This window comes from Trachypithecus francoisi, unplaced genomic scaffold (assembly GCF_009764315.1).
Source record: "Trachypithecus francoisi isolate TF-2019V2 unplaced genomic scaffold, Tfra_2.0 Lachesis_group4, whole genome shotgun sequence".
NCBI classification, from domain to species: Eukaryota; Metazoa; Chordata; class Mammalia; order Primates; family Cercopithecidae; genus Trachypithecus; species Trachypithecus francoisi.
This window is the reverse complement of record NW_022681469.1, coordinates 36416744-36439867: the sequence shown is the minus strand read 5'-3', so window position 1 is coordinate 36439867 and position 23124 is coordinate 36416744. Positions and strand designations below refer to the sequence as shown.

General features: G+C 35.9%; 1 protein-coding gene across 22 annotated transcripts in view; it reads right to left on the bottom strand.

Annotated features, from left to right (window-relative positions):
- Positions 1–23124, bottom strand: part of CADPS2 (calcium dependent secretion activator 2) — a 578042-nt gene that overhangs the window by 425695 nt on the left and 129223 nt on the right. For all 22 annotated transcript variants that reach the window (XM_033192372.1, XM_033192385.1, XM_033192376.1 and 19 more), the window contains exon 2: positions 891–1004. In XM_033192372.1, coding sequence (XP_033048263.1) covers positions 891–1004 — 114 coding nt within the window. The remainder of the gene's footprint in view (positions 1–890; positions 1005–23124) is intronic.

The following is a 23124-nucleotide window of genomic DNA, read 5'->3' as shown; positions in this document are numbered from 1 at the left end:
GCAAAAAGGGAACTCTCTAAACTAACAGCTAGTGGCAATTCACTGAAGCAGTTAATGACCATGTGTGAAAACTGGTGCTCATAGGAAAACCATAGAGAAATCCCTGAGTCACAAGCTAGAATCAGAAGAAATAGCAGGGTGGTATTGGTAGTGTTATTTCTTTTTTTTTTTTTTTTTTTTTTTTGAGGCGGAGTCTCGCTCTGTCGCCCGGACTGGAGTGCAGTGGCCTGATCTCAGCTCACTGCAAGCTCCGCCTCTCGGGTTCCCGCCATTCTCCTGCCTCAGCCTCCCGAGTAGCTGGGACTACAGGCGCCCGCCACCTCGCCCGGCTAGTTTTTTTTTGTATTTTTAGTAGAGACGGGGTTTCACCGTGTTAGCCAGGATGGTCTCGATCTCCTGACCTCGTGATCCGCCCGTCTCGGCCTCCCAAAGTGCTGGGATTACGGTAGTGTTATTTCTTTAGGAAGAAAAGAGAATTCAATCTATCCTCTTGAAATTAGTTACTAGCTTTAATTATTATAAAGCTTAGGGAACAAAATTGCGTAAGATGGCAATTTACTATTGAAATCCAGATTTAAAAGGATAATTTAGACATGTGGACCTAAAGATAGCTATAGTCAGCTGTATCAATCACTGCCAGAAGATTTTTCTAAATAGTTTACTTCTCCTCAAAAGATGTGACTAATTTCGATTCTGTTTATCTCTCAAATCCAGGCTGTGGAATTAGAGCTTTTCAATTGTGAAATAGAACTGACAATGCTTTCAAAAAGGTTGCAAACTCACAGCCTTCCTGTCAGACCAGCAAGCTTCTTTAAAATGGGAAAGCCATAAAAATAATAGAAATCTTTAAAATGTATCAGAAAGTCAAAAACAAAGCTCTTTAAACTTACCTCATAATAACTCCGAACTGCGTTGCAAAATGCTTCATCAGCTACAATTTGGGTTTCCCCATTGAGGAAGGCCTGGAACCGTTCTTTCAGTAACTGCAATTGTTGTTTGTTAAGCTATAAGGAAAAGAGAAAATAAGCAGATAAATTGGCCAGTACATGAAAAAATAATGACTATTAAAAATCATATTTGCTGTATGTATATTTCATACCTAAAATTAACTTTATAGCAAAGAAAAGTAAAAGCTAAAATATCCTACTACTTGTACTAATGGTTAGACTTTATTTGAGATGGAGTCAAGCTCTGTCATCCAGGCTAGAGTGCACTGGTGCAATCTTGGCTCACTGCAGCCCCACCTCCTGGGTTCAAGCAATTCTCCTGCCTCAGCCTCCTGAGTAGCTGAGATTATGGTGCCCGCCATCATGCCTTGCTAATTTTTGTATTTTTAGTAGAGATGTTGGTCAGACTGGTCTCAAACTCCTAACCTCAAATGATCCGCCTACCTTGGCGTCCCAATGTGCTGGGATTACAGGCAAGAGCCACTGCACCCAGACACTAATGGTTAGACTTTAAAACATTTCCAAGTCATTTCATGTACTCCGTAATCCTGATATGGAAGTGGAATCCAAAAAACCCCAAATTTCCAGAATTCTTATGATTGCCATCCCAGTTTCTTTATAGAGACACAGAAAACTTAAAATTTGGATAAGAAATTAACTAGTAGTTAATTTAATAATATCATACGAAATTTCCAGCTGTTCTAAATAGAGAAAGTAGAGAAGAGCTTAGAGATGAGAGAGGGATGCCTTGGACAAGAGGTAATAGGAAGAAAGACTAAAAAGACAGAATGGACCCTAAGAAAGATCCCTCTAGAAACAACAACCATTGCATGAGAAAATTTGGATTTCATGAACAAACATACATCAACAACTGAGTTTAGATAAATGAAGGAATAATAAGGAGAAGACAAAGAAGACAAAGCCAAAAGGGAACAGAGAGGCAGCATGTAGGCAGTGAAAGCGTCTTTGAGCACACAGGAGAAAATGCTCTGAACTGGGAAAGTTTACAACCAGGGGTCCTTACCCTGGGTGTAGCTTCCATAATTATTACAGAGGGTGAATTAGACATGAAATGTGACTTATCAATCATGTCCTCTAGTCATCAACTACAAGCAGGGTGAGCTACTTAATTTGTAGGGCCCAGTGCAAAGTAAAAATAAGGAGCTTTTTAGTAAAAATATTATTAAGAATTTCAAGACAGCAGGAACAGAGAGCACTAAGCCGAGTGCAGACAGCCCTTCTAGGCACCAAGCCCTGCACACAAAGGGGCATGTACTTCACTAGAAATAAGGCATCTTAGATCTTAGGTAATGCAGAACCTTTTTTTTATGCTTAGCTGGAGAGAAAACAACATAGTCTTGGAGATAAAACAGCAAATTCCAAAAATATACGAAACAGTAAAGGAATGATCCCTCCATTTCATTAGATCCTGATCAGACTTTATTAACAAACTCATTCCAGTTCTAGAATCTACAGAGGGATGTGAAGCATCTGGAAACATGCTGAGGATAAAATGATTAAAGGATTAGGTAGACTAAACTGGTATGACTTGGCTTCAAAAAGAAAGCTGATGTGAAGTAAGTATAAATCTGTTCAAAAGGCTTATTAAACTGCGATTCAAATATAAGGAAGACAAGCTCTTTCAAAAAATTGGTTTTATTTAGGACTCAAACAAGACAGTTTGTAAAGAAACTGTAACTGGGAGTAACAGAATTTAAAAAAATTTTAAAAGTGTCCTATTGTACCCAGGGGAAAAAAAACCTTTTGCCCTGGGCAGTGAAGAAAGAAGACTATTCCATTTCTTTACTAAGGTTATCTCCTTCATTTTAGAGGAAGCTTAACCAAGCTGAGGTGCAGGAACATCATCATTATATTACAATATCCATTTCTATAATGTTAAGAAAATGGAAGCAGGGACCTTTTGTATGTGTGCGTACTAGCAACGCAAATTAAGTTCATGACTTTAGCTCTCTAAGCATGATTCACAAAAGGGACCAAATGGAAATGGGACAGCAATTACTGAGAGTGAGGCAGCTGAGAGCACTATAGTTACTAAGCTCTGGGAATGCCAAGAAGAGCTTCTCCTTGCAAGCCAAGTGAAATAATGGCAATGGAAATATATGCAAAGAATGACAATGAACTGAAGAAGACCTTACTGATCACTTGTGCCAGCTCCTTTGCTTGATAAATAAAATACATACTCTTAAAAAACTAGAACCTGTGTATTTTGTCATTTAATTTTATCAAAGACTTTTTCTTCTTTAAAAACTCTTCTAAACTACCATATTTGCAATTTCTACACCATTAGTATTTAAGTTCCGCTATTATAACAATGAGTTACTCTTTGGTAATTACGGTGTAGAAAATTCATGGATTTGAATCAAGGAAAGGAGGTTTGAGCAAATCATCTTCTTGGAAGCTCCAACAAAGTTGATACAGTTCACAAAATATGCCAGAGGCACCTGGCTAAATGTCAGGCTTCAACATTTTTATGAATAGAAGATACTGCAGTTACATTTAAGACATAAAATGGATCAAATATGACAATTACATACAAAAAGCAAATAAATGGACACGTTATTAGCATAAAGAGGAAGTCTACATTTTCATATAGGCAAGATAGGGGCAGGAAAAGAAAATTAAAAATCTAGCACTGAGGATAGCTGTCAGAAAGCAGTTTCCTAAAAGCTATTTGCATTATCAAGATAAACCATACTGTATACCAAGAGATAGACCAGTGGAACAGATCGAAGAAACAGACCGAAACACAATCAGAAATGTACTATAAAACACCTATATAGCAACTCAAATCAGTAGTAGTTGATGGTCTACTCAATGAATGGTGTTAAAATAATATAAAAGATTTTCCACCTCATGTCATCAGGGAAATGCAAATTAAAATAATGAGATTTACTACAAACCCATTAGAATGAACAAAATCCAGAACACAGAAAACACTTGATGCTGGCAAGGATATAGACCACAGGAACTCTCATTCTTTACTACTGGGAAAGCAAAATGGTATAGCTACTTTGTAAAACAGGTTGATGGTTTCTTACAAACTAATACGCTTCTATCATATGATCCAGTAATCACAGTCCTTGGTACTTACCCAAAGGAGCTGGAAATTTATGTCCACACAAATACCTGTACACAGATGTTTAAAGTAGCTTTTTTCATAATTGCCAAAACTTCAGTAGACGAATAGATAAAGTCGGGTACATCCAAACAACGGAATATTATTTAGCAAGTAATGAAATAAGCTATCAAGCCATGGAAAGACATGAAGGAACCTTAAATACATATTTCTATGTAAAAGCAGCCAATGTAAAAAGGCTGCATACTGTACGACTCCAACTATATGACATTCTGGACAAGGCAAAACTATGGAGACAGTAAAAGGATCAGTTGTTGATAACAGTGTAGGCTATGCATGTGTGGGGGCAGGATATATATGGGAAATTTCTGTACCATCCACTCAAGCTCAATTTTGTTGTGAAGCTAAAACTTCTTTAAAAAATTCTATTAAAAATATTGAAATGTCATAAATTTATTTGCATTAAAAATAAACTTTACATGGCAAAAAATACCATAAGCAAAATAGGAAAAGATTAACTAGAAAAAAAAAATACTTGCAACTCATTACCCAAAGAGTTCATTTCTAAGCATATACAGAGTTCTGGTAAGAACATCACAAATAAACCAACAGAAAAATGGACAAAATTGATATGTTCAGATAAAAAACTCTTAATCCATGAAAACAAGCCTGTATTTACAAAAAGAGTACAAATTAAAACTGTATGAGAAGCCATTTTAAAAGTACATGTCCTTGGAATCAGCAATTCCACTTTGGGATTGGATCAATACTACAGATACACCTGCACATGTGCAAAATGACATGTGTACAAGGTTATTTACCACATAATTGTTAATAGCAAAAACATGGAAAACAACCTAAATATGCATATATAGGAGACTAAATTATGCCATATCTAAACAGTGGTATGCTATTCATTGCATTGAAAGAATGTAAACATTCTCTAGGTACTGATTTTAAATATTTTAAAAATATCTTGGGGCAGAAAGCAAGTTATAGAACAGCAGTTAAAATAAGTCACCACTCACATAGCAAATGGGCAAATAACATGGATGTGAATTTGCTTCCATATACAGACAGAAACTAGGGAAGAAGGATGGCTGTGGGAACTGGACAGACAGAAAATAAAGGTGAAAGAGATTTTTCAACATGTAGCACTTTATTCATTTTGAATTTTCAAGTGAAATAACCCTTTATAAATTCTAATTTAGATTTAAAATAAGCTATAACAGCAGCTTTGTACATCTTGAAACTCAAAACAGTTATGAAGCACTGTGAACAGCTTCAATCCTATCCTACATGGAGACTGGACAACACACCAATTTTTAAAATTCTCTTTTCAGGTAAAAAAAAATTACCTTGACTTTGTTTCCATTTTTTTAAATATTACAGTCTTGAGGATTTCAAAAAAGCTTAGACCAAGATTGTCAGAAAATAACCACAGTAATTATCCTATTCAACATTCTAATCAATGCATTAATCTGTACAAAATCTACGAAAGTAGACTTTCAGATTCCAATTGGGCCTATTAATATACACACACATACATACATCCTTTTATTACCTCAGTGAATCCCATTCTAATTTGGGACAATTATAAAAATTGAAATCAGTGTCCCTATGGCTTCCACACAACTCTATACTATACACTATCTAAGACAAAACAGACTAAGTGTTACTTTCATTCTTTAATATAGTATTTCAAGACTTTGGGGACAAAAAATGATTATTTATGAGTTTTCTCTTTTCTGGAATAAATTTTGCCAGTTCGCTCCAATATCCTGGGTACTCTCCTAAGGATACATTCCAATTTGCCATAAAAATCACCATGTTAAATAAAACTAAGTATGAAGGATACTTGGATGCAATGGATCATAAGTTCTGAATTTACAGATGTGCAGAGTTGCTATCATAGCTTTTTAAAAAATCTAAACAAGCTGGGTGCAGTGGCTCATGGCTGTAATCCCAGCACTTTGGGAGGCCAAGGCAGGCAGATCACCTGAGGTCAAGAGTTCAAGACCAGTGTGGCCAACATGGTGAAACCCCATCTCTACTGAAAAAAAACACAAAAGTTAGCTGGGTGTGGTGGCGTGTGCCTGTAGTCCCAGATACTTGGGAGGCTGAGGCAGAAGAATCACTTGAACCCGAGAGGCGGAGGTTGCAGTGAGCTAAGATCATGCCACTGCACCCCAGCCTGTGTGACAGAGGGAGACTCCATCTAAAAAAAAAAAAAACAAATTAAAATATATAATAATAATGTCCTTTGATATAAAAATTCAAAAGGAAAACACTTTGAAAACTATAACATTAAGCAAATGAAACTCACTACAATAGCAATGTCCCTTTTAAAATGTACTAGATACACTGATCACCATTCTCTGAGGATAGTGTGGCCAACAGAGACACAAGTGGGAGGGCCACTTCCCACATTCTAAGCATTCTATGTCTATTAATTCAAACTAAAAACCAATTAACTCTTCTTGGCAGTCACATCAACTAACTCACATTGTGCTTATAATCAACAGAAACTTCTAAAACATTCTTACATGTGCCTCAGTAAACCATGTTTCATCTTGCTAGATGTATTTGGGACACTGTTCTAGTTAAGAATATTTTTTAGAATTCTGATTCCTTTACCCGATGACTACAGAGTTCTCTTAGCTTTGTTATAATCACTAACATAATAATATATTCTTCATAGTCTCCTCCAGGTCATTTCAAAAATATTCACCAGTTCAGGATTAAGGAAAGAATACTGAATCCTGCCATTATATATATTCCTTCAGTTTAGCATAATCTATCAATGAATATTATTTGGGGCAGTTGATTTATTATTTAGCATATGTTTTAATTTTAAATAATATTATTTAGCATATGTTTAATTAAAACATAGCATATGTTTTAATGTTAATTTTATGTTTATGTATAACATAAAATGTTAATTTTAATCTTTAATTTTGACTACTATATTTACCAATGAATAAAATATTTTTAAATATGAAGGAAAATTTGACCAGCAGAAATTATCTATCAGGAATTTATAAGGCACATTCTATATAAAACTAAATTGCAGAAACTTAGCTAAAACATAAATATTATTGCAAACATCTAAATACAACCAACAGATTAGCCTTGTAAAAAGAAAAAAACTAAATTTCATAAACCTGACCTGGCTGTGATGCTTCATCCACAAGAAAAATAACTGCCACCAGAAAAACACTTAGATTCTAGGGTTCAGAGGTGTCTCATGTTTCTTAGGTATTTTTTCATATTCAAATTAGATTTCATCCTTTTCATTCTAAATTATGGATCAACTAAAGATTTAAGCCAGGATTTATATTGCAGCAGGAGACCAGCCAATATGCAACCCAGGAACCTAGCAACCATAGCCGTATGGAGTCTGCCCTGACCTGCAGAACCCATCAGGAGTCTCAGTACTTACAGTGGAAGCTGTGTGACATCCTAGCAAGTAAAAGTAGTCACAGTCAGATTCCACAGCAAAGTGGCAGAAAACTTGTGGGTCCCTCCAGGATTGGGGCATGCATGGGTGTGCATTTACCTTACGTCAAAGAGTAGTAAAATGAGAAAGGTTTTTCAAACAGGTAAAAGGCTTTAGTCTAGGCATGGATGTTTCTTAAAATGCACAAAGGCATAGCTTTCAGGTTTGTCAATGAAAGAAAGATATTAACAGGAAAACGCTAAAGGATCAGTACCATTTTCTTCTTCCCTTCCTATCAACACTGTCAAAAACAGCTACATCAAACCACTGAAGCAAAATCGTCAGTGCCTTCCACGTTTTTGAAATAACAATTCATCCCAAGCTGTATATTAGAATAATAGGGGGCTCTAGCTACGTCTAATACATTATAAATCCTGTGGATGTGCTGTTATTATCAGTGTCCTATTCAAAGAAACTTTCCTGTCCTCTTCCATAAGCATAGATATTTGGGACGGTGAATATGCCCATCTAACACTACAAATGCCAGGTTCACCTGATAGGTATAAACATGGTCAAATGACCAAGTTAAAACCAACCAGATGTAAGCAAATGTATGCCTGACTTCCAGGAAACTGCAACAGGTGGCTGAAGCAAACACATTTTGCTTCTTTCTCTTTTTTATTTTCCTGCTGAATGGAATTTGATGTGCTAGCTGAAGTGTCACCTTGATTAATGAAGATGGTGAGGCAGCAAGATAAAAAGTGCCTCACACCACAGAGTAGAGCAGGAATGCAACCCTAGACCACCTACCTCCCAACTTCTTTGACATGAGAGAGAAATAAAACCTCCATACATCCTGACCACTCTTATCAGGATTTACTGGTAATATGCAGTTAACAGTAATATGGTATTAAGTTCTAACTAATAAAAAGTAATAAAAAGTCCAATGAGGTATGGTACCTAACCAGAGGGAAAATACCATGGTACTATCGTGTGTGTTTTTTGCAACTAAAGTTTACCTTAATTTATTCTAAAACATTTTTCCATGCTATTTCATGTGAAAAACTCCTTATCCAATGAACTTGCCCCAGCAAACAGTGAACACCTATGTTGGCCAGATATAGATTGAAAACAAAGTTATTTTGGCAAATCGAATTCCACTGTCACACAGTGTTGACAGGACAATTTAAAAGCCCAAAATTTATAAACACCATATTAATATGTTTTATAATAAAATGTAAACTAAGTGCTAAGTACAGAACAGCAAAATCCCATTACATGGTGAACAAATGGACCCCAACCGAGTCTAGGCTCACTCAGCACTAAGTGAATGATGCCAATCCACATTCTCATTGACCTCCCAGTTCAATTCAAACCTCTGCAAAATTACATGTCATTATGGCATTATCGGCGTGGGGGCGGTGGTGGGGGTGGCGCGTGGCAGGGAGCTGGTGAATGCTAAGCTCCAAATGTTAAATCCATGAATTATTCCATGAGTTTACTTGCCATGCTCTCCTGATCGCATTCCATGTGGATCTCATTTTTCATGTTTTTTTTACTTTATTGAACTATAACTGACAAGTAAAAACTGTAAATATTTAAGGTATACAAAGTATACAACGTTTTGATATAAGTTACACTGTTAAATAATTCAAACTAAGCTAATTAACACACCTATCATCTTACAGTTACCTTTTGTGTCTTTGTGTGTGTGTGTGATAGGAGCAGTGAGAACATTTAAGGTCTACTCTTAGCAAATTTCAAGTATAAAATATAATATTATTAATTATGTCACTATGCTATACACTAGATCCCCAGAACATTTTCATCCCACATAACTGAAACTTTGCCCTCTTCTAACATGTCTCATTAAACTTCTTAAAATTCTCTGTATTTGTTACAAAGGATGAAACTAAGCTCAAAGAAGTTAAGGATCTTACTTAACCTCACATCTAGTAAGAGACAGGGATAGAATTTCAACCAGCATCTTGATCCCAAAGCCTATATTCTTTCCGATTACCATATTATTCCCTGATTCCCTCATAGCTACAGACTTCTTTCAATAAAAGGTGTTTATCCCCATGCAATGTGTTGTATACAGCTTGTATGCATTTATTTGCTTATTTTTTAAGTCTTTCCATTAGAACAAAAGCTGCTTTAAGATAGGAACTTGGTTTTAGCCTGCTGATTTCAGGCTAAAACCAACATTATAGATTAGGCCTAGCACATAGAATATCCTCATTTTTTTAAAAGAATGAATAAATGAAGTAAGGGAAAGCAAATATCAGTTGGTTGCTATAAAACTATTCCTTACTAGGATAGCCACATCCTCTATTCTCATGCTTGCCTGCCCTCACAAAAAAAGTCAGTTTATCATGCAATAATAAAAATTCCAGGTAATTTTAACCCACCACAATGGATCAGAAAAGTCTATCATAGATAACTTAACCTATTTTATTAATTAGTAAGCTTATATATTATTAATGGGGAAGAAGAAATAATGAGAGCTCTGAAGTCAGACTACTTCTGTTTTTATCCAAGATTCTGCCACAGGTTGTAGGGTCTTAAGCAGGTCCCTTAACCTCAGTGCCTCAAGTTCTTCATCTACATAATAAGGACAGTAACAATAGACATCTAATACGGCTGTTGCATTAAATGCTAGAATAAAAGTACTTAACACATATTAAATGCTTTATAATTGCTGTAATTTTAGAAATACATGGTCATTTTATTTCAGCAATTGCAGAAGCCACAAGCAAAAACAAATAATTAAGATGGATGCTGGTGAATAATTAACAATAGGTGGATTCACAGTTGTGCTGTCCAATACAGTGGTCACTAACCACATGTAGCTATTGAGCACTTGAAATGTGGCTAATCCAAGTTAACATACATTCTAAGTTTGAAATACCAGATTTCAAACATTCAGAACCACAAAAAAGAATAAAAAAATACCCCCAACCCCCACATTATAGATAAGAAAACAGACTAACAGGTTAAGGTACAGACCCAGTTAGGTCACAGAACTGGGAGCCTAACCTAGGTTTCCTGAACTAGCTGATGAGCTAAATCACACACACACACACACACCCCTCATGTTTTAAAGTTTACAAATTTGTGTTGGGCCACAGTGAAAGCTATCCTGGGCTGCATGCCACCCGTGGGCCGGACAAGCTTGCTCTGTCACTACATTTCCCTCACCCACTGGTGTATTCTTATTTGACTCTATGTCTTCATTCACCTGAGCCTTACAAACGATAATCAAGGTAAGTGCCGAGGAGTTATTCAACAGGACTCTCCCTGAACATGGTAATAAGTAGCTAAGAGAGAAAAACTGGCAAGTCTTGTTGGTCATTATCTTCCAAAATTCTGCTTTAGGACTCTCTTATTCATTGACAGCATCTGCCTCACTCACTTCTCTGCCAGTGAAAAGGACCATTATAATAGCCTCTAATGGTCCCCACTAACAATATAACCTCATCAAAAGCAAATGTAAACCAATTATCACAAATAGCAGCCTGAGTGATCTCTGGTGCAAGCAGCAACTGAGAGATGACTGTGGAGGTAGAGAGTTGAAGAGAAATAGAAACTTTAATGAGCCATTCTGAGAAGTTCTCATTGCAATCAAAAGTCATTCTCCCCAACACCCAGCCACCCGTTAAGATCTGACAAAATCGAGGAGGTTTTGCAAACAATTCTTCTCAGGCATGTGCCATAGAGAAAAGCAGGGGAAGGAAGGAAGCTCAATACACGCTGTGACCCTTTACTGTCCTACAAAATCAAAAACAGAGCCTGTCATTAAGCCAGAGAAAATTTCTACCCAATGCTTTTCCACAAATAATTCCAGTGGACTACGTCAAGTTAAAATAATGAGGGGCTCATCCTTTAGAAACAGTATGATTCCCCCTTGACCACCCTTCATATATGACTAATGTAACAGCGAGTCATAATAGCTAACATTTATTGACCGTTTACAATGCACTCAGCACAATTTTAACATCTTTACATATATTATTTTAATGTCACCTTCCTATAAGGTGGGTTCAATGTGTTTTCCAAATGAAGAAGCTAAGGCCCAGATAACTTAAGAAAGTTACCCAGTTCACAAAATTTGGGGACAGAACCAGCTACATCTGACTGATATGCTCTTAGCCACTGGCTATGCTTGGGGCCAATCACATGATTTAATCAGCTTGAAGAGGTAAAAGCCCCTCTCCTCCCTGTTTACCTTCAAAACACCATCCCATTCATGTCGTTTATGCTCATTGTGCCTTTGCACACACTGTTTGCTTCCTCTGCCTAGAATACCCTTTCATCTGTTAGAACCTAATTCAGACGACACCTCCAAGAAATCTCCTTCTTCCTGCTGCTCCCAAATTATGTCATCCTATCCTCTTTGTGCCACTTCTGTACCTCATACATACATCTGTCACTTGCTTATGTGGCCTTTTCCTTACTAAGATTCAGGTTTCTTAAACGCAGATGCCAATCTTCAATATACCCCACCTTAAGTACAGTGTTTGCTGGTGTGAATCATCTATAGTAGAAGAAAATTCACCGTTCACTATTACTTTTTGAAGAATGTATCTTGTCATAACCATTGAGTAAAGTCTCTAGTACTGAAGCAAGTGAGTGAAGAGGAGGGAGCAGACAAAACCTAAGAAAAGAATTCTAAGATAGCTGTATGTTGTCCAAATAATAAGTTCATGGACAGACTCAATGAGGCCAAAAGAACAGCAAAGGATTTCTTTGTTGAGATGCAGCATGGGTAGCTCTGTTTTGCAGATGATATTGCTCTCAGGCAGGAAGAACTCTGTGCCTACGTACCATCTGGCATTTCATGGCACAGTTCCATATGCTGAAGCCATATCTGCAAGAAACAGTAACTTTATGTTTATCACAAAGTATTCGGACAGCCTCAGGAGCAGACAACTGTGAGTCATTGTAAAAGCTTAAAGATGCTGACCAACTCATGCCACACAATGGCCTTTTCCAGTAGGTAGTAAGTGGTTTAACAGAGTTGCTTTCAGAAGAAGAAAATATGACATAAAATTATTTTCCTCAGAAATGTCTGAAGGTTTTGCTTTCTTTCTTGACCAGGTATTACATGGATGAGAAGTGGCTATCTGCAAAAGAAGAAAAGCAGCAGCAGAAGGCAAGGGACTTTCAGCTCATCATCTTTGTGCACCATCCTTCTAGGATAAGGAGTAGCAGACTTTCAATATGATAAACATTAAGGTCTATCTTTATACCTTTAATGTAGCTAGGATGCTTTTCACTGAAAGTAATAGTATCCCCAACTCAAAACGCCCTGTTAAACAATAAGCGGGGGTCGGGGTGGGGGGTTTATTATCAGATATCTCAAAAAAGTCCGAAAGTAAAAGAGTTCCATAGTTAGTTAATTTAACTCTTAAGTGAAGTATTTCAGGGCCCAGGCCTTTTCCACCTGTCTACATTCTCCACGTGCTAGCTTTTGTCTTCAAGTTTACTGCCTCCAAAGAAATACACATTAACTCTGTGCAAAGCATCCTCATACAACAATAAACAAAAACTGAAGAAGGAAACAATTTTATTCTAAAAAAAAAAAAGGGGGGAGAAAATTCTCCCAAAATCAGCATCCTCCATCCTCCCTCTATCATATTTTCTCCCACATATCACTGAAGAATTGATTCAAGTGTGCATTCCTAAAGAAAACACTGGGTAAGGGAAATGGAATATCCTGATTGACCAATCAAGATTCACTCTGGGGACTCAAGAGAAACCCAGTCATCCCTGTATAATAACGGGTACCTAATAGCTGAATAAAACCAAGGATTTGTGAAAGAAGAAGGGTAGCTAGAGAATGGCCATTGGGTAGGCAACTAGCACTGTTGCTCTGTCCTGGCCTATCCAGTAAGGAGGTCTGAGCTAGTAAACTGTACCTAAAACACTGAGACTACCACCTTCTAATAGCTAACTTGACATTTCCCTAACAAATAACAAAATTCTGCTCAGTACCTAAAACAGAAACATTAGCTGAAACCCACTTTAAAATAATTCATTTCAAGTAAATTAAATTACACTGATTAGTTATTGCATTTATATTCATGTATTTAAGGACATAAAATGCAAGAATCTTATTACTCCCCTTATAATAAAAATCATTTTATATTTATTATCTTCTTTAACCTTAGCAAATTTAGCTGGCAAAAATGCTATGCTACCTTCAATACATCATTGTTAACAAATTTATATTAGCAAATTCAAGGATTTGTGAAGATTAAACAGATAAAAGCCCTCTTCAGGATTGGCATTAAAAAACTGGATATCTACATTAGGGTGACATAAATACGTGCTTCAGATTTTTAATTCTAAAAGCAATTCTGATTACACATACAGAATGCTGCTAATAAGAAAAGGCAAATTTTTAGCACATCCGTTCACCTGTGAGATTGAAAAAAAAGAAGACTATACAACTCTCCCAGGAAGAGGGACAAGAAAATGGAAGTTTATTCTATCAGTTACAAAGCTATCATTCAAGTAATTATCAAGGAAACAATAAACAAACTAAAAAATAAATCTATTTTAAAATAAAGCCTGCTTCTGGGGCTAGTTTAATTGAATGACTATTGTATGCTACACTGCTGAGTCTCAACAGTATGCCATGGCCCTTCTTTCACATCAGATAGGGGTGCCAAATTAAATACAGAATTCCCGTTTATATTTACATTTGAATTTCAGGTAAACAATATGTCACTTTTGTGTAATTATTTTATCATCAGTGCAGAATAAAATTTTAGTATAAATATGCCCTATGCAATATTTGGGATATATACTAAAAAGTATCCGTTATTTACCTAAAATTCAAATATAATGGGCAACCTATATTTGCATTTGGGTTGTGTCTTCTGACACTCCTTCTTTCTATATCTTTGACAACATCTTCCTTTGTTCTTTGGATTGTCCTGTTTCTATGCCCAATTATAATGCCTTTGTCTCTTAGGACTTAATAATGTCTCCTGGCTCCGGTCAGCTCCAATTCCTTAATCTTTTCAGTGCTGTCTGAAAAAGCAGCTCAAAGGAAATTTCCACAGCAGAACTCGACATCCTGTGCAATACTAAAACCAGACAAATAGATGAGATGACACTAAGAGACATGTGTGATCATTTTTAAAGAAAGAAGAACAAATGAACAAATCCCAAAGCCAGCTAATTACAATCCCTGAAGAGCTTTTTTTAAAAAATGCAGGTACAAAAAGCCTACCCCACACCTACTATTTCAGAATTTTAAAAAGAGTGGCCTGGAAAGCTGTATAGTTTTAAAGTTCCTGAAGGAGTCTGATACTCAGCTATAGGTTTGGAATTTTTCTGGAGATGGTAATTATGAGTTAAGAAATCTATAAAAGCTGGGGAGAGCTCAGTGAGTAGATTTAGACTTAAACAGCAGAATGCCGAACCCTTAAAAATTTTTTTGGACCAACATAAAACAAAAAGATAAATATATGGGATACACAGGATTAAGACTCAAACCAATTTTTAAATCAGGCTTTCACTCATGATAATATGAGGAGATTCATTTTCTGGTTTGTATAATTATGAATCATATTTTAAGATATAGGCATTTCTCTTGTTTTTTGGTAGAGACAGGGTCTCCCTATGTTGCCCAGGCTGTTTTCAAACTCCTGAGCTCAAGGGATCCTCCATCCTCAGATTCCCAAAGTGCTAGGTGCTTCCTAAGAGTCTTTATGTTTTGTCTGCTTGGAAAACAATCTAAAATGCTAAAATCTATGCAAATTTCTCATTAGAAATTAGAAATTAGAAATGATTTTTAAAAATCATGTCAAAGGAATGGGTAATGAAATAAAGACTCCCTAAAGTTTATGCATCTATTCCACTAAGTGGAAGACTGAGCATAGTTTCGTGGAAACTGAAAGCTTGATCTCCTTCAGCTGATGTCCAGGACAATTCTCCCTCACACACAACCTCCCTGAATCTTGTAGAATGTAAATGATGACCTTTTGTCAAAACCTACAAGAATAACTTTTTGTAACGGAATACTGACGTGTCATAAGAAATTAAAGTAATTCAAACAAACATGGAGAGGGTTTCACAATACACATGGCACATACAAGTCTCCACAGCCGACAGAAACCACAAGGATGGAGAAGGGTCACTGCATACTGCCTTTCATTAGTGACCACATATCCCACAGACTGCCACATGCTACACTGATCCAAAGAGAAAGTCTACACAATACTAAACATATTAACAAGACTGCTATACAGTGAAATGCTGTGTAACTCAGGCTATGGTATATGCATTTTGGTCCTAAGTCTATTGGTAAAAGGTATGCTTTTGGCTCCTCCCATCTGCTGCCCACACACTGATAGATACAGGGCCAGGTCAACCTGAAGAAGAGCGAGTCCTTAGTTACTCTCCATTAGCATTTAGAAGCATTATCCACTCCATTTTATAGGAGAAACTTGAATTCACAAAACAGATGTCCAAGAAAACTCAAGAACACTCAAAACGAATTCGGGAAGCTAAAAACTGAAAGATAATCTAGGATGTGAATAAATAGAATAGAAAAACTTAAATATTTTTGTGCTAAAGTGGATCTGAATTTTTTTCATACTGCAAGACATTACCTAACATTAGTTTCTTTATTTCTCTTGCACAAAATTCTATTATGAAACCCTGTTTACCCTATAAAGATATCTACTTATATTTTAAATTATAGAATAACTCAAATTTATTTCTACAGCAAAGAACAGATAAATAACACATTCTCATACTTTCTGGAAGAGCTTTCTGAAATCCTGAGTATTATAAATCCCTGAAATGTACCCGGATAACACTGTGAAATTTGGCAATAAGGTAAGAGAAACATTTATAACCTCAACAGAGAAATTAAAGTTTAACAATTAAAAATATAATTTAGCACTAAAATTGTTTGCATATTGTAAAGAATTACATGAAGTAAATAAAATATCAATACATAGGGCAAATTTTACATAACCCAAAGACATAGATGTGATAGTTTGTGGCTCCTCACATCTTCCCAAACATTAGTCATACACCCTATCTTTGCCGACCAAAATGCCTGGTGTTCTACAATGACAAACCCTTTCAGTCCTTTCAGTTATGGTATTGTTTTCAGAACTCCTTCCCTGTGAAACTTCCTACAATAAGTTAATATGTAAACCCATCAGTCCTTTAAAGTATGTAAAGGCTTAACACTAGCTCAACTGGCTGACAACCTGCTCCCAAAAAAGAATAGGACACGTCAAATAATAATTTTCCTCGTTGTTTAGAAATTGAACGGGGCAGATAAAAAAGAGAAAAGAAAGACAAAGAAGAGAGGGCAGCCAGATGGTTGTAGAAAGGAAGGAAGCAAGAGGAAGATGAAGGATAAACAGGAGTTCTTAATAAGATGCTGAGATTGGAACTTCTGCTCTCCTAAGGGAGACACCCCAAGAAAGTGACCCACAGATATTCTGGCAGTAGATCAAAGTTATTCAATGGCTGTGGGGTAAAATGATAACTTATTACTGAAACCAACTAGTACCTATTACATAAATTAGTTTCTTAATAGTGCTCACATCTTACAAGCACATTTTTGAATTAAAATCTAGTAGGGTATAATTAAGTCAAAGATTACTTTTGTTGGGAAAAGAGATGCATTTTATGCTACATACACATGGAGCACATAAATTCATTCTCACATTATTCATTGTTTAAGCCTAAAGCCTTTCACATCACTTCTCTATTACTACATCCACCCTACAGTTTTCTAAATGCATGCAAACAGGAAACTTTAAACTTTTTTAAAGCAATAACTGCCTCAACTTTTATTTAAAGGGACTAAGTTACAATTTAGTGTTTGTTCAAACATCCAGTAATTCAATAACTCAGCAAATATTTATTGAGAACCTACTACATACCTGTACTCCGACAGTGATGGGAGAGACAAAAAGTGAGATAAACCTAACCTTAAATAATGGTTTAGTGATATTTTGGGAAAAGCATACCTCATTTTCCAACACACCGTAAGTTAAATGGAGACATTTTGAAAGGAATGTTCAAATACAGTTATGATTGAAGAAAGTAAAATTTTCTTTTCCTATGATTTTGGTTTGTAAAACAGTACACTTGAGCCAACAGCCATGGCTGCCAAAAATTAGATGATGAATCTAAAGCAAGTTCAGTTATACATATATAAACACACAAATACTTATACGCTCTTGGGGACACACATACTTACTTGTCTACTCACCCACTGGGGTGTTGCATATTTCACAGAGCAGAATTTGCCCAACCTATATACTGCAGGTCACCAAATACTTTTTTTTTCCCTTTTAAACAACCATTCAAAACTTTAAAACAGTTGAATCATATTTTAACATTACTTAAACATCTTCCTCCATAAACCTCCTTAATTTTCATTTTGGCTAATAGGATGTGGTGCAGACCACTCCCCACCAGGTAGGAGGCGCGCAGTGCTACACAAAACTGTGTCTCTCCTTAACCTCCCACTACCCTTTAGTCAGTAAGTCACAATTTATCATCCAAAAAATCTTTGTTTACATGCATATGCATTTAGTTTTCATTGCAATTAATTTGCTTTTGCTTTTCAAAACTGTCCCTATTAACAAAGTAATGCTGTTTATCATTACCACTATTACTAATTTTTATTAGATTCTTAAATTGGAAAATTTTGTCAATTGGTATTTCTTTATCCACTTCTGCTTTTATTTGTCAACCGAAGTGTGACTCTTGAAGGAATTTGATAAATAAGTTAGAAAAATGTTTGTTTCTAAGGTAAATAATAATAATCAATGAAATGTAATTAAAATGATTTACTAAAAGGCCTTGATGGTATCAGAATATGTAATTTTGAAACTTTTGTTTCCATGAAATGTCTTTTTTCTTTTTTTCTTTTTGAGATGGAGTTTTGCTCATCACCCAGACTGGAGTGCAATGGCACAATCTCAGCTCACTGCAACCTCTGCCTCCCAGGTTCAGTTGATTCTCCTGCCTCAGCCTCCCAAGTAGCTGGGATTACAGGTGCCCTCCATCATGCCCGGCTAATTTTTGTATTTTTAGTAGAAATGGGTTTCACCAGGTTGGCCAGGTTGGTCTCAAACTCCTGACCTCAGGGGATCTGCCTGCTTTGACCTACCAAAGTGTTGGGATTACAGGCATAAGCCACCGTGCCCAGTGCCTAATTTTCAAACTTTTAATCTTATGAATGTAATAACTACATAATATAAATGTCTACATTTTAATTATTGAATTAAATGAAAATTTATACCTCAGTAGCTCCTAATGCTACTTTTAAACATTTCCAAATAGTTTGTTTTAAAAACATATTCTTAAGAATACAGAATAATTTAAGTTTTTAAATCAAGTTTCTGAATTCATAATGGCTCAGTCTCTTTTAAAACTTTGTATCTAAACAGATTTAATTTTTACAGATCTTTGTCCATTAAGATAGGCAGCTTCATTTTTGTTTTTAAATGAAGAATGTCTTCAGATAATAGTAACAAATAAAAACATTTGCCACCAAGCAATATGATGACAATTAAAACAAATCTAGATTTTAGATTTGTATATTCTAATGATTCTTTCCTGCCGTCTAAATGTCTTGTTTGCATGTTGCACGTAAACATTATCAAGTTATGCAAACGTACCAAGCAAACCATGCTAACATCTTTCCTTAATAAATTCATCTTAAACTTAAAAGACTATGAAGTTTAAGATCTTTGAAATTATTTTAGGAACTAAGGCATACAACTACCAGACTGCACTAAAGTCATGCAATGAGTAGCTAAAACCAAAATGCCTCACATCAACTACAAAATCACTTTTTCTTTACCAGCTATATGATATTATCAACACTGTACTGTATTTGGGACCAATGAAGCAGAGAATATTGAAAAAGTATCAGTTGTCAAAATGTTTAATGAAGACACAGCTGTCAGATGACAGAGACAACACTAATTCAAAAGATTATTAAAGCAAAAGAATTTCCAGTACATAAAATGAATCCCCAGATGTTAAAAATGGTCCTATTTTAAACAAAAATGAAAATCCCTGAAAAGTTATGCTTGGAAGAACATTACTTGTTTTGCAGAGAAAAACCCAAACAAACTACTGGGAATGAAATTTAGAGAGGCTAAAAAAAAAAATGGGAAGCTAATAAGACATTTCATAAACAAGGCCTATGTTTGTGTTCTATACTGATAGGAATATGTAAAGCCTTTGAGATCAAGAGCTTATTCTGAAAACACTGCAATTCAAGTAACACATAGTTCTCTTCCAAAGAATCTTTGCAATGCAGACATTTTCCTGGATTCCACATTAAATTATGTTAACAAAATAGTGAATATAATAAAATCCAAGCTGCTACTGTCCCATCTGTTTTCAGCTTTTATGTGAAAAAATGGGATCAGAACATCATTTGTTATTGTTTCCTACCACAGCACACTGATGATACAGAAAAGAGTCTGGGTTTAATCAAGAGTTTATAAGCCAAAAGTTGAAGTTTTTTAGAAAACTGAAAATACTTTATTTTTCCTTTCAGATTCATTGAATAGTTACTGGTTACAAAAGGTGACTAACTTAACTGGCACTGGAACACCAGAATGAACTAAAATTATAAAAGGACTTAATGAATATATACTGGTATGTACCAAGTTTATGAGTTCAAAACAAAAATCCAACTTAGAAAAAGTGAGGTTAAAACAAGTCACGTGTTGCTTAGTTATCATTCGTATCCTAATATTGTAGAACATCTAAATATACTTACACAAGAGACATTATTTTCAAATTTTTGATATGAGAAGGTTCAATTCAATTTGAAAGTAATTTACGTTATCAAAAGAAATGTATGTAACCACATTTCTTAGAAAAGAGATGACAAATTTAAAGAATAAAAATAAGTTATATTTTTAAAAAAGGAAGAGATAGACATTAAAGAATATTGTACCCTTGATATATAATTGAATTTCCAAATACTCTGTTATAGTATGTCATAATCAGGCATTATTTTAAAAATGGCATAAATTCTTTCCTAAGGCTTGGGCGTGGAGGCACATGCCTGTAATCCCAGCACTTTGAGAGGTGGCAGTGGGTGGATCACCTGAGGTCAGAAGTTCGAGACCAGCCTGACCAATATTGGGAAACCCCATCTCTACTAAAAATACGAAAATTAGCCAGGCGTGGTGGCATGCACCTGTAATCCCAGCTACTCAGGAGGCTGAGACAGGAGAACTGCTTGAACCTGGGAGGCAGAGGTTGCAGTGAGCCAAGATTATGCCACTGCACTCCAGCCTGGGGAACACAGCAAGACTCCCTCTTAAAAAAAATACATTCTGTTCATATCCTTTCCCCACTTTTTGATGGGGTTGTTTGTTTTTTTCTTGTATATTTGTTTGAGTTCTTTGTAGATTCTGGATATTAGCCCTTTGTCAGATGAGTAGGTTGCAAAAATTTTCTCCCATTCTGTAGGTTGCCTGTTCACTCTGATGGTAGCTTCTTTTGCTGTGCAAAAGCTCTTTAGTTTAATTACATCCCATTTGTCAATTTTGGCTTTTGCTGCCGTTGCTTTTGGTGTTTTAGACATGAAGTCCTTGCCCATGCCTATGTCCTGAATGGTACTACCTAGATTTTCTTCTAGGGTTTTTATGGTATTAGGTCTAACATTTAAGTCTCTAATCCATCTTTATGGCGATTCCTCAAGGATCTAGAACTAGATGTACCATATGACCCAGCCATCCCACTACTGGGTATATACCCAAAGGATTATAAATTACTCTACTACAAAGACACATGCACACGTATGTTTATTGCGGCACTATTCACAATAGCAAAGACTTGGAATCAACCCAAATGTCCATCTGTGACAGACTGGATTAAGAAAATGTGGCACATATACACCATGGAATACTATGCAGCCATCAAAAAGGATGAGTTTGCGTCCTTTGTAGGGACATGGATGCAGCTGGAAACCATCATTCTTAGCAAACTATCACAAGAACAGAAAACCAAACACCGCATGTTCTCACTCATAGGTGGGAACTGAACAATGAGATCACCTGGACTCAGGAAGGGGAACATCACACACTGGGGCTATCAGGGGGAGGGGGGAGGAGGGAGGGATTGCATTGGGGAGTTATACATGATATAAACGTTATGCACAGGTACCCTAGAACTTAAAGTATAATAAAAAAATAAAAAAATAAAAAAAATAAAAAATAAATAAATAAATAAAAAATAAATAAATTAATTTAAAAAATAAATAAATAAATACAAGGTTATTCTGGGAAAAAAAAAATACATTCTGAGACCTCCTACAGAATCTAATCTCAAGTTTGTATCTTTAAGTGCAGTGTGGAAGGAAATGCTACACTGCACAACTCCAGGGACACCTTTTACATTGAATAAGTGTGAGTGCTACTTCCTGAGCCGACCTGTATATTACACAAAGGTGGGGAAGCTCTGAACCATCACCATAAGGCAGTGTTTTTGAACAATGCTGGTCTTCTTCTGTTAACATAAGTTAGGGATAGTTCTTATTTATTTATTTATTTATTTATTTAAAGACAGGGTCTTTATTGCCCAGGTTAGAGTACAGTGGCATAATCACGGCTTACTAAAGCTTCTACCTACCTGGCTCAAGTGATCCTCTCAGTTCAGCCTCCCAAATAGCTGGGACTTGGGAGGTGCACACCACCATGTCCAGATAATTTTTGTAATTTTTGTAGAGATGAGGTTTCGCAAAGTTGTCCAGGCTGGTCTTAAACTCCCTGGCTCAAGCGGTTGCCCACCTCAGCCACCCAAAGTGCTGGGATTACAGGCATGAACCACTGTGTCCAGCCAGGAATATTTTTTAAAGCGTTCTGTACTACAATAAATTCAGCACCCCAGGGATGGTAATGTTTCTGGTTGAGATTCTGTCAAACTAAGAACTCTCATTCCTGATTTGGATGCTTTGCGGTGATGTATGTCATAATTTTAGGCAGCCCTGACACCCATGTCCTAAAAAATAGGCCCAAATTTTAAAAACTGTCGATCAACACTCTAGTAACACTTACGTTTGGATGTTCAATCTCTAGCTAAGTTTTTTAAAACAACTGACTAGCAGCTACTATATGCCTGCCGATTAGGAGGAATAAGAAAAAAATAAGGTAATTTTATTAAAAATACCAAGGTAGTCATTACTCACATGATACTGCTTGCGCATAACAGAACCCATTTTAAAATAAAGACAAAGTGATAAAAGTCTTATTTAGGCCAGACTCAATTAGCATGGATGTTTTTCTGCACATATTCACATAACACAGGGGAAAAAAACTAAGATCAACAGAAGCATGAGATAGCCATATAACTCTAGCTATGATTTTTCCAAAATAATTATGCTTTTCCTACCTAAAATGCTAAATTTAAGTTTAAAAAAATCAACATCATTTGACAAAATGACATTCACAGTTTAATATTTTTCTAACAGAGAAACATCAAATCTATTATTATTATAGCAGCAAACAGAATCAAGAAAAGGCAAGCTTGCTTCCCCTTATTTATACTTTGTTAATAACCTCCTTATAATTTTTAGATGCTACCTTGATAAAATTCTAGTTATTAATATACATGTATTACCA